General features: G+C 29.4%; 2 protein-coding genes across 2 annotated transcripts in view; both read left to right on the forward strand.

Moving 5' to 3' along the window:
• The first annotated feature begins 5,507 nt into the window (after positions 1 to 5,507).
• LOC112523603 (secoisolariciresinol dehydrogenase-like) lies at positions 5,508 to 6,645 on the forward strand. The gene is made up of 2 exons (XM_025133272.1): positions 5,508 to 5,576; positions 5,718 to 6,645. Exons 1-2 carry the CDS (start codon positions 5,551 to 5,553, stop codon positions 6,487 to 6,489), a joined length of 798 nt encoding a protein of 265 aa, XP_024989040.1. The 5' UTR covers positions 5,508 to 5,550; the 3' UTR covers positions 6,490 to 6,645.
• Positions 6,646 to 12,240: 5,595 nt separating this feature from the next.
• Positions 12,241 to 12,884, forward strand: part of LOC112523602 (secoisolariciresinol dehydrogenase-like) — a 5,505-nt gene continuing 4,861 nt past the window's right edge. The window contains exon 1 of the mRNA XM_025133269.1: positions 12,241 to 12,298. Within this exon, the coding sequence (XP_024989037.1) occupies positions 12,261 to 12,298 (38 nt within the window). The 5' untranslated portion in view covers positions 12,241 to 12,260. The remainder of the gene's footprint in view (positions 12,299 to 12,884) is intronic.

A 12,884-nucleotide genomic window follows, 5' to 3' on the forward strand; every position in this document is an offset into this window, starting at 1 on the left:
ATAACGAAATAATTTATTTTTGGTTTAATAATATAACATTTTATAAATATAATAATTAAGTATTCTATTAGAATTCAATGATTATCCTAACTATATTTTATTTTTAAAATGAAATGTTTATCCTGTAGTTGATTATGTTTATCTGCAGTTAATTATACGAATTCAGATATGAAGCTTTAATAAGTTATACTTATATACAATTCACCTGTAATCTTGAATTTTAATTAATATGCATCAAAAAATAGTACTTCATGCATAAAAAATGGTTTTTAAGAGTTTTTATCAAATGCTTTATAATATAGTATAGATATAGATAATTTATTTTAAGTTTAATAATGAAATAACTTATTTTTGGTTTAAAAATATAACATTTTATAAAGATAATGATTAAGTATTTTATTAGAACTCAATGATTATCCTAATTATCTTTTAGATTGATTATGTTTATCTGCAGTTAGTTAAACGAATTCAGATATGGAGCTTTAATAAGTTGTACTTACGCACAATGTACTTGTAATCTTAAGTTTTAAGTAATATGCATTAACAAACAGTACTTTACGCATAAAAAGTAGTTTTTAAGAGTTTTTGTCAAATGCATTATAATATAGTATAGATAATTTAATTTAAATTTAATAATGAAATAACTTATTTTTGGTTTAATAATATAACATTTTATAAAGATAATAATTAAGTATTCTGTTAGAACTCAATGATTATCCTACTTATCTTTTAGATTTTTTATATTTAAAATGAGATGTTTATCCTATATTTGATTATGTTTATCTGCAGTTAGTTACACGAATTCGGATATGGAGCTTTAATAAGTTGTACTTACGCACAATCTACTTGTAATCTTGAGTTTTAAGCAATATGCATTAACAAACACTAATTTTCGCATAAAAATTGGTTTTTAAGAGTTTTTATCAAATGTTTTTAATCTTGAGTTTTTATGCATTAACAAACACTAATTTACACTAATTTTGCCAGTAAGCGCTTACCCGATAGACGTTTGGTAAACAACCTATACGACTCTTTTATCAGATGAAATGAAAATTTTAAAACGAAAATTATGTTTTTTTAATAATCCATTAGAATGAAAAAAATATCGAGTCACTACAAGGAAAAAGGGCTTTAGAGAAGGAATTTTTAAAGAAGATTTTAAAAATGCATCTAAAGATGTATTATAGAGAAGAAAATGAATGATAAAAGTGAAATACGTAACTGAAGGTAGAATGAGTTTTAGAGAAATATTTGAAATTTTATTATACATTATCAAAATTGTCTCTAAAAGCTTTATATAGTTTTTTTTTTTTTTTTTTTTATGAAAAGGCTCTAAAAAAATATGAAGAAGGGCTTTAGGGACGTTCTTTAGAATAAAATCCTTCCCTAAAGTCTTTGTTTTAATTATTTATCAATTTTATTAGAAAAATACTATTTTTTATAACCCATCGCTCCCATCTCTCGACTCTATCTCTCTCCCTGTCGCCTTCGTCGTTTCTCTGCCGATTTCGCCGTCGCCTTCGTCGTTTCTCTGCCGATTTCGCCGTCGCCTTCCTCAAATTCTCTACCTATTTCGCCATCGCCTTCGTCGATTTCTCAGCCGAGGTCCCGTCGTCATGTCTCCATCATGATTTTTCTCAATTTGGTTTCGTTTTTATACATAAATCAGGTATGTATTCTGCCCTAATCTGGTTCTGTCTTTTTGGCATAACATGCTTCTTCATGGTTTGATTCTCCATTCGTTTAGTCATTTCATGTATTTGTTGTTCGGTTGAATGCATTTCATAAGGTGAGCATATTTAGGGCATACCACCTGTTTGGTGAATTTGGAGTTGTATAAACATCGTTCTATAATAATAAGAGTGTTTGCATACCACCTGTTTGGTGAATTTCCAAAGAAGAATCAAGATAAAAATTCTAGTGTTATGTTTTCAACTTAACTGAGTATTCATTTGGCCATTCCCTACTAAGCATGCAACAACCATTGGGATAGATCATAATTGGCCAATGTTGCAAGGATATGGATGCAGAGTATGCCTTTTGATTTGCCTATGTTGTGAGTCCTAAATTCCATAAAGTTCATGGTACATTGGTATCAGGGTGTGCAATATATGTATATGAGCCAAAAAAAAAAAAAAAAACCAATCAACGAACCAAGTTATCTTAAATCTAAATTTTAGTGTGCTTTTACTTGGTATGTCTTGTCTCCATTCTCTTGTTGCCATAAGACCTAAGTTTTACTTTAGTCTTTCATGCCTCTTTTTTCTTTAACAGAAAATACCTAAGTCCTGAACTGTCTCTTGTATCCCAATTCTGTATACTTGTAGCAGGCAGCATTTATTGGAATATGTTTAATGCTTAAACATTTCACCTCTGTTCTATTTTCATTACAATTAGAGTGAATTGCATTTTTTCTTCTTAAGGTTTGGTGTTTCTAACGGATCCCGATCCTATTTAAGAAAGTTAATGAGTTTGGTCTTTGAATTTTCAATTTGAGCTGGTACTGTTGTTCAAATATCATATAAGGTATGGTCCTCTATTTTAGTGTAAAAAGATATGTTAAAGAAAGCAAAATCTGACTCAAATGTTTTGTTAAGTTTGATTTGATAAGGAAATTTGAGAGGCAAGAATTGTTACGTAGTGTTGTTGTTGCTTTTGGTTCATTAATTTATGAACTAAAAGCCGGTTTTTAGTTTGAGTTCATTAATTTTGAGTTTGTGTATCTAAATATCATATTTAGAGAAAATTTTGTAAGTGTAACTAACGATGACTTTTAGAGAAGGTTTTTTAAAAGTGTCTCTAAAGCCAATATCTTTAGAGAAGCTTTTCCATTACCTTCTCTAAAAATTATCTTTTAGTAACTCTTATAAACCGTCACAAATACTTTAAAAACGTCACTAATATATATACTTTTAGAGAAGCTATGAATAAAAAGTTAACTAACCTTTAGAGAAGTTTTAAAAGTGTATCGTCTAAAGCCTTAATTAAGCGTCTCTAAAGGCTAACAAAAACACACCCTTTGAAAACCCTCTCTAAAACCTTCACCTACCGTCACATAGAGAAGCTCTTTGACAAAATTGAAAAGCTTATCTAAAGGCTTTAGAGAAGCTTTTAAGACTTTTAAGTACAAAACAATACATTCTCTGAAGGTCATTTTTCTTGTAGTGAGTGTTTATGCTTAATGAGGGATCATATATCTAAAATCTGTTCCAATGTTAGGGGCCGTTTACCCATATACTTACCTGGTAAGTGCTTAACGGAAGGAGTCAACACTATAATTTTACCAGATAAGATTGTAGTATATTAAAACAGTATCGTATGCAACAATTTACCTGGTAAACGCTTACCCGGGTAAGAGTCTTCACCATCACTTACCGGGTAATACTCTCTATCCCTATCATCGCTCTTACCGAGTAAGATTTTCAGCCCTTGTCATATACATCAAGTGAGGAAAGTTACCCAATCCATATTTACCGAGTAAGTATTTAGTAAACGATCCCTTATCCTCTTTAAAAAAAATATGTTTAACATTCGGTTCTTGTCCAAAATAATTAATAATGACCATTATTTTGGTGTAGATTTGGTCTAGATTTGGTCTGAATACTATCACGTTATGTAAAAAACAATTTTTGGACAAAGAATATAAAAAGAATTTAATAAACTAAGGTGCTCTTGTGATATAATGCAAAATGAAATATAATTATTTGGTAATTGTTTAACAATAAAATTAGGGCGTTGAATGGTAATTAAGGGAGATCCAAGATACAAAATTGTTCAGAGGGTTTTGTAACCATTAAGAGGCAGACTTTTTTTTTCTGTCAAACAAGATTCACCTTCTAGCGTTTCAGAGGTTGTCTCTTAATGAAACTATTAAGAGGTAAACAAAAAAACTAAAACTACAGTTTACGAGTAATCCATGGACGAAATCTGTAATGCACTTCCTTATTTTATTTTAAATACAAATTTATCAATTACGTCATTAGCAGATCAAAACTTTTGCGATTTCACAGTACTTTTATATTACATGATTATTTCTATATAAGAGTCATTCATTATGTAAAACCATACAACAGAACGTGTCATTGTCGATTTGAGGGCACCGATATATTCAACTAAAAATATCAATTTTACAACGACTAAACCCAGCAACATAAGTATATTCTTAATGTGCCACGTAATACCCGTACTAGTAAAAAGGTACGAATATAAAAGGTGACAACCGAAGATCTAGAGCCATAGATATCAACCACAAACTTGGGTATATACAAGACTCTGCATCCTCATTTTTTTTTCTATGAAATCTGTAAACACGAGAAAAAAAAATCAGTAATTTATTAAAGACTTCAGCAAATAAATACAAGTTGAAATAACGAAAGTATAAACTCATTACATGGGTGGTCGGTTTAGAGCTTTAATTGGAGCCATTTGTAGCCTTAAGAGTGAAATTTGATAACTCGTACATGAAAATATATACGAAACAAGAGGTGTACGCTGATCGATATTTATAAAATCAGACTACGATTTTGGGCTCAAAGAATACTGTTTGGACATATAAACTCAATTATGGATGCATCAAGTGGTTGAAGTGATTGATACATATTTTAATATGAAAAAAAAAAACATGAATTAAATTATAAACTATGATACTATTATTATAAAAGTCAAATTTTGAGCAATTATTGTATAAATAATTGATTGTGACAAAAAAAATTAAATGAAACACTGTGGATGATGCAACATATCTGATCCGCTTAAATGTACGATTCTCACTTAATGTTTAAATTTTTTTAAAAATTGAAATTATCATATTTTAATTACATATTTTAATACAAGTATTTATCTTGTATATTTCAATAATTGTATCTTTAAAATCAGTGGTATACTCGCACAATGCAGTAAGATATATTTCGATTTTAATTTTTTGTTTTATTATATTTTTTTTGTCTTGAACAATGTTATAATATGGTTTTATGTGATTTTGAAAAAAATGATAATGTTTTTATTTTTGAATAAAATATAAATATGAAGATATATCATAAAGAATTGAAAAAAGTATTGTTATTTTTGTGTGTTTCTTGAATTCATTTTTTTGGTTTAATAATATAGTTTTTTTTATAAGTATAATAATTAAGTATTTTGTTATAACTCAATGATTATCCTAATTATATTTTAGATTTTTTTTATTTGATTATATTGATCTGCAGTTAGTTACACGAATTAAAACATAAAGTTTTAATAAGTTGTAGTTACGCACAATTTACTTGTAATCTTGAACTTTAAGTAATGTGCATCAATAAACAATATTTCATGCATAAAAATGGTTTTTAAGAGTTTTTGTCAAATACTTTATAATTAAATAGATAATTTATGTGATATTATATTTTTATTAAAAAGATAGATAAAAGAATAGGTGATTTCATTTTACATTATTATTAATAATATTTTGTTGATTTTACTTTTCTAATATCCCTATAAATAGCATGGTATTATCGTCCAACCTCATATCAAACCATAATTTTGGCCAAGGAGCAAAATTATAGTGGCAGGATAATGGATTCTTCGACTCTGAAACCAAGGTATACTTTCCTATCTTCTAGATAAGTGTAATCAGGGTGATTTCGAACTTTAAGAAGTTAATTTTCATAACTTGATGAGTTGATAACACGTCTTCCGTTTTTGTGCTTACTTGATACTAACGTGAACGATACTTGTTTCAGACTTGAAAACAAGGTAGCCATCGTTACTGGTGGAGCTCGGGGCATTGGAGAATGTATTGTGAGGTCGTTCGTAAAGCATGGAGCAAAAGTAGTTATTCTTGATGTCAGAGATGAGTTGGGGCAACTGGTTTGCCAAGACTTGGGTGTTGAGTTTGTATCTTTCGTTCACTGCGACGTAACCGTTGAATTAGATGTAGAGAACGCCATCAACACCACAATCGCTAAGCACGGGCAATTGGACATCATGGTTAACAACGCAGGGACTTGCGATAAGCTAGAGCTTAGCATTTTAGACAATGACAAGGCAGACTTCGAGCGGATTATTAATGTCAATCTGATTGGAGTGTTCTTGGGAACCAAACATGCAGCACGTGTGATGATCCCAAAATGCAGTGGGAGCATCATCACAACTGCAAGTATAGCTTCTATCACAGGTGGGCTTTCATCTCATGCTTACACAAGCTCAAAGCATGGTGTGGTTGGACTAGCAAAGAACGTTGCTGCTGAACTAGGAAAGTATCAAATCTGTGTCAATTGCATATCGCCCTATGTTATACCAACTCAACTAGCAATGAAGTTCTTCAACATGGATGAAAACTCGACTGTGTTCTCAAACCTTAATGGCAAGAAACTTGGATCACAAGATGTTGCAAATGCAGCTGTTTTTTTAGCAAGTGATGAGTCTGGGTATATGAGTGGACATAACTTGGTCGTAGATGGTGGTTACTCCGTTCTCAATCCTGCATTTGGCTTGTTTTCGTTGACAGGATAGAATCCTACATCAACACATCTTTCTTATGTTTTGTGTGCCTGCGTTTATTTTCCTTTTTTGTTATTGTTTTCTTGGTTGAATAATATCGTATTCCAATATCAAATCCTCATAATAACCAAGTGAAAGAACTTGATGATATCAAAACATCTTATGTAACTTGTGTTATATGTATTTAAAATTTTAATTTATTCCCAATTTGTTATCTACTCTCTTTTGAACATAACGATAATTTTCCTTATCTGATGAACATAAGGAGGGTCAAAAATCTTACTCGATAGGAGCAATGATAAAGATGGAGAGTCTTACTCGGTAAGTGAGGGTGACGACTCTTATCCGGGTAAATGGTTGCATACTACATCATTTTAATGTACTACAATCTTACCCGGTAAAATAAATTATAGTGGTGACTTCTAACGGTAAGTGCTTACTAGGTAGTCATTTAGGTGAACGGCCCCTAAGCACTCAAAGTTTCTCCGTGACACCCACTTTTCGAGGTTATCACTTACAAGACATTTGTATTACAAACACCAAGATAACATTTGAGTATTTCTAAAGGTGAACCAACAAAATATTTCATTCATTATTCAAAATGTTCATGCAACACTTTTCATAACATAATCCATTTATCAATGATGCTAACATAATAGCATGAAGAGTATCGCATGTATAATAAACATTATTGCATGTAAAAGCATGATGAAACTCACTGATACAGAGAGAATTCGAGAGTTAACAAGGTTTTGCTCTGATCTTTGGAAAAGAAGAAAACCAGCTCGAAAGAAATCCAAATATCCGGATCAGAAGCCGAAACACAGTCGCTTACGCAACTTATCCCACGACTTGGGTCACGTGTCAGGTCGCGGGCTCGTTCTGATGAGTTCCAAATGGATTGCATTTATTTGTTTATTTGATTATTTTGTTTCTTAATTAGTTTAGTTATCAACTTTATATTTAGATTAGGATTATTATTAGTTTACTTTTATTAATTATTTTATAGTTGACTAGAAGGGTACTCACACAATACAGCGAGATACATCTTGATTTTAATATTTCATTTTATTTTTATCTCAGTCGATGTTATAGTATGGTCTTATGTGATTTTGAAAAAACGATGTTGTTTTTATTTTTGAATAAAAAATAAACTTGAAGATATCATAAAAATTTGACAAAAATATATCGATATTAGTATCAAATTAACTATTTAACTTTTTTATTTTTTGTGTAATTTTTTAATTCAATTTTTTTATTATAATTTAATTTAGGTTCAATAACGAAATAATTTATATTTAGTTTGATAATATAATTTTCTTATAAAGATAATAATTAATTATTTTGTTAGAACTCGATAATTATCCTAATTACATTTTATATTTTTTATATTTTAAAAGGAGATGTTTATCTTCTATTTGATTATGTTTATCCGCAGTTAGTTACACGAATTCAAACATGAAGCTTTAATAAGTTGTACTTATGCATAATTTATTTGTAATCTTAAATTTTAAGTAATATGCATCAATATACAGTATTTCATGCATAAAAAATGGTTTTTAAGAGTTTTTGTCAAATGCTTTATAATATAGTATAGATTTAGGATTAGGAATTTAGGAGTAGATTTGAATTTAAGTTCTAATAGTTATCTCTCAATTAGTTTTAACTTATAAATAGGATTCACTGTTTTCATTATTATTCAAATTTTGATCAATAAAATTATTGTTAAGAGTTTCTCTCTAGTTTAACAGTTTTTTCTTAATTTTTCGTGAATAATACACTGGTAGACTTGTTATCCATTAAAGATTTAAAAACGTCCTTCAAACTCGCCTTATGCCTATACCACCATCCATTCAAAAGAGTTTTCAGTCGTCAAATCAAAAAGGTCCTTCAATTCCTCTTGGACGCAGATTTTCCGAAAGCAACTCTATCTCGGAAGCTCCAAATAGAGTAACAAGTAATTAACATAATAGTCTCCAAACAATTGCGTTTTCATCATCAACCATTTAATACAACTTATCCACACTTTTTACATATATCACATTCAATTAATTTTCTCAATTTACATATATATGTTCACAGTTATTGAACATATATACGAATGAGTTATATAAAGATGGAGAATAGATTGAAAAATATGTATATATGAAGAGCGTACGTGATAAGGTAGTTGTCTAATGTATACATTAATATAAACTCAACAATCATATTAAATCCAAGAAAATAAAAGGATATCGGGTTCGGTTGAGTTCAAATAATAGTAACTCAATATATACATATGCAACAATTACTAACGGGATAAAAGTCGTCACTCTTACTTATAGGGTAATGCTCTTGATCTTTATCATCTTTCTTATCGGTAAAATTCTAGGTCTTTACGATGCTTATCCGACAAGGTAAGTGGCATGAACAAACGCTTACTTAATAAGTGTTTAGTAAACTGCTTCTAACCCAAGATTTTACTCTGAGATTAATTAAATTTTTTATTTTCATTTACATAAATGAATTTTTTTACATTCATTTAAGGAACATAAAGATAATCTAAACTAATTAAATAAGGGAAATTACCTAAAGGTAGTTATTTTCGGTTGTATTTCACTTCTTAGTCATTTCTTTCTTAAATTCAGCAAAATATCATTAGATCCATAAGTGGTAGGGGTGAGTATAGGCGGGGTACCCGCCCTATTTGACCGGAACCGGAACAGGCGGTTTTTGAGATATTGGAACCGGAACCGGTCAGAGCGGTTCTTGAATTTTTAGAACCGGGAACCGGTTCCGGTTCTGGGTACCCGCTTCCTAAAATATTAAAATTTTGTTATTTAGAAAAAATAAAAAAAATAAAACATTGCTAAAACACTAAATAAATAAACAAGAATACAAATTACACGGAATAATGGGTACAAATATTGTTTAACGATTACAAACCATAATAGACTAATAGTAAATGTTGAAAGTTTAACGATTACATAATATAATTGTAAAAGTTCAAAGTTTAACGATTACATACTACGAATTCAATTAAACACACAATTTGAAATAATACAAATCATTTTATCTCAAATTTTGAATCTAGAGTTTTAAGTTCTTGACCTAATTTAAATTTAGTATTAAATTTTTTTTAATTGAAAAATATCGGGTACCCGCCGGTTCCGGTTCAAGGTACCCATCGGTTCCGGGTACCCGAAACCGGTCCCGATGGGTAACGGTTCCGAAAAATTGAGAACCGGAACCATTTTCAGTCGGTTCCGTATTTTAGGAACCGGAACCACTCATATCGGTTCCGGTTCCATAAATGGGTATCTGGTTCCACTGCTTACCCTTAATAAGTGGTAGGTCTGCAATTTGTGAAGGAGTTAAAAGTGTAATAAAAGAGTTTTTGAACCAAATTCGTAAATATAAGGACGAAATCTATAAAATAGATATAGGTGGATTAATTTACAGATTTTATCCTTATACTTACCAACCTGATTTAGAAACTCTGAAAATTAGTTTCCTTAAGTAAATTGAGACAATGACTTGTATCTGATAGAAGACCTTCAAAAAAATCCATCTGATACATCTAGAAAAACATTGAATTTTACACCCTCAAAATATCTGCAAAGGTTGCCACGTTTCAATATTGGTGATGCCACGTGTCCTCCAATCACGTGGAAAAAAAGAAAATATCATTTTTTTATTAATATTTATAACTTAAGTTTGAAGTATTCTATATCTATACTATATTATAAACCATTTGAAAAAACTCTTAAAAACCATTTTTTATACATGAAGTATTGTTTATTGATACATGTTATTTAACGAACATTTTGATCTATTTGACTTCTATTTTTAAGTCTTTAACCTCGTCTTCATCTTCATGTTGGACTTTATCATCTTCATTATCTTTTATCTTTTACATATTAAATTAAAATATAAATTTGTAATAAGAGGTGGACCCCAACGGTGCATAGACACGGGTCACCGCTTCATTTTTCTTCATCATAGTGTAAAGAAATTTAGAGTCGTAGTGTAACGATCGAAGATCTGGAGCAAGAAAAAGAACAAAAAAGAAAAAAAATACGAGAGAAATCAGTAATCTATTAAAGATTTTAGTGAAAACCTGTTGAGATTCAAGGAGTTCATAAGATGGTCGTTGAATGCAAGGTGCAAATTAAGCAAGAAGAATACAAAAGGGGTACTAGAGTTGATGTTTAAAGAAAGACCTTTTGAAATAAAACTCAATTATTGAAGTGTTCGGTACAAAACTTCAACATTCTGATCTAACAAGTTTTACTGATTCAACGAGTTGATATAATAATTTCTTATTCTTTAAGTAAATAGATCGAGATCACAATATCTTAAATTGCATATATTAATATAGGAACATTATTTTATATATTTCAATAACAAAAACGAATTAAAATAGCCATTTTTACTGGTTGGTTTCACCTCTTAGTCATTTTCTTTACAATGTTTACCAAAATAGCCCTAGATCTGCAATTTTAATTTTTTTTATGGACGTGGGTTTTGCGAACCTATGACTATTTTAGTAAACTTGAAGAGAAAATGACTAACAGATGAAACCAACCATAAAAAATAGTTATTTTAATAAATTTCCCTTCCAATAGTTATATCTTAAATATCCTGAGATGTATAAATCTATACAAATAAATCATGTGTATTTTATTTTTATTAGATATTTGTTATAAAGGTTAACTAAACCAGATATGATTTCTTTTGTTTACTGAGTGCATTTCTAACAGATTGTTTAAAGATAGATAAAAATTGAGATTTTGTTCTCTATTTAGTTTCAACATACATTTTGTATATTATTCTATAAAATATACAAAAAACTCAAAATTTAGAAAATTCTCTAAAATTTTATTCAAAGATAGAGAAATAAGTGTTTTTCGTTGCAACCAATAAGATTAAATGATTATTATTCATATAATTTGTGTTTAAAAACTATATTCAAATGATAAAGTTATAAAATATTTTAATAATATAATAAATGTCGAAGACTTTAAAATAGAAAATATGTTAGAGTCACATGCTCTTATTAGAATCCAGGTTCATGAACAAGAATTCGAGTTCTTGTAGGAATTCAATTTTTTTATTTTTTTTATTTTAAAAAGTTATAATTAATGTGTTAAAAGTTCTAAAAAGTTATAAAGAATTCTTTAAAATAGAAAATGTTAGAATTGAAATTAATTTGTTTAAAGATTTTAACTTTTTGAATTTTTTATTTTAAAAAATCATAAAGAATCTGTTCAAAATGTTTTAATATATTATGCAGTTTATTTTAAATAGAAAAAACTAACTGAAATAGTTAATATATTCAACCAAATTCATTTTTTAGTGTAATTGTCATTTAACCAGAGTTTACGCAAAAGACAAAGAGGAGAAAATACTTTTTCAAGACAAGATCCTTTTATCAGTTAATGGAGATACTCTCAAGCGAAGATATATTTCTAACCCCTCAGTAACTAATAATCAAGCTAACAACGCATCTTCACAGACCAAGAACTACGAGATCACCCCTTTTATACCTTACGCATTTGTAGAAACTCGATTTTCAGATAAATTTTGTACGTAACCTGCGTAAATATTCCTTTTTCCTTTTCTTTGATATGAAAATAGGTTATACATAAATTTAAAAAAAATAATTAAAAAAGAAATTTGGTAAAAAATATTTATTATTTAATTGAATTTGGGGTATAAATAGATGGTATGGTCCAACTGCAACCTCACCTTAAATGATTAAAGTTTGAGGTTGAAGGGATCAAATTTTTAGTGGCAGCATCATGGCTTCTTCTACTTCTACTTCTATTCCAAAACCAAGGTATCCTCCCAATCTTCCTTATTATTTTCATTAAATAAATATAAATATTCATTAATTTTATTATATTATGATTATATTTTTTGCACATAATAATCGCAATATGTATTTTATATATATAGTTTAAATATCACGACTTATTTTTCGTTTTCTCCTTTCAAAAAGAAGCCAAAGTGATGATATATTAATAAAGGTACGTATTTATTCGATCCCAGTTCGCCATATGTGTATACTGTCTCCCGATTAACTTGAGAAAAGTAAGACTTCGGATTTGTCCAAGATCTTTGGAATACATTTATTGGTGCTTTGGTGGGTCTTGGGGATCCTTTCGATGACCTATGTTGTGACGAAACCTATAACTTATACAAATCTTCCTAACAGATCGGTAGACTTGAACCTTAGGAACCCTAGAAGAGCCGTCGACTCCAAGACTGAAATCTTGTGTTGAAACCCTGCAGTTAAAACGAAATTATGTCTCTAGAATAAATGTTAAAGTGGTGAGTGATGGAAGGTAGGGCCAATGATGATGAGTTAAACCATCTCAATTGTTAAGGTCAAGTTGGAAATGATGAATGAGACAAGGGCAATA

This window comes from Cynara cardunculus (genome assembly GCF_001531365.2).
Source record: "Cynara cardunculus var. scolymus isolate 2C chromosome LG 12, CcrdV1, whole genome shotgun sequence".
In the NCBI taxonomy this organism is placed as follows: Eukaryota; Viridiplantae; Streptophyta; class Magnoliopsida; order Asterales; family Asteraceae; genus Cynara; species Cynara cardunculus.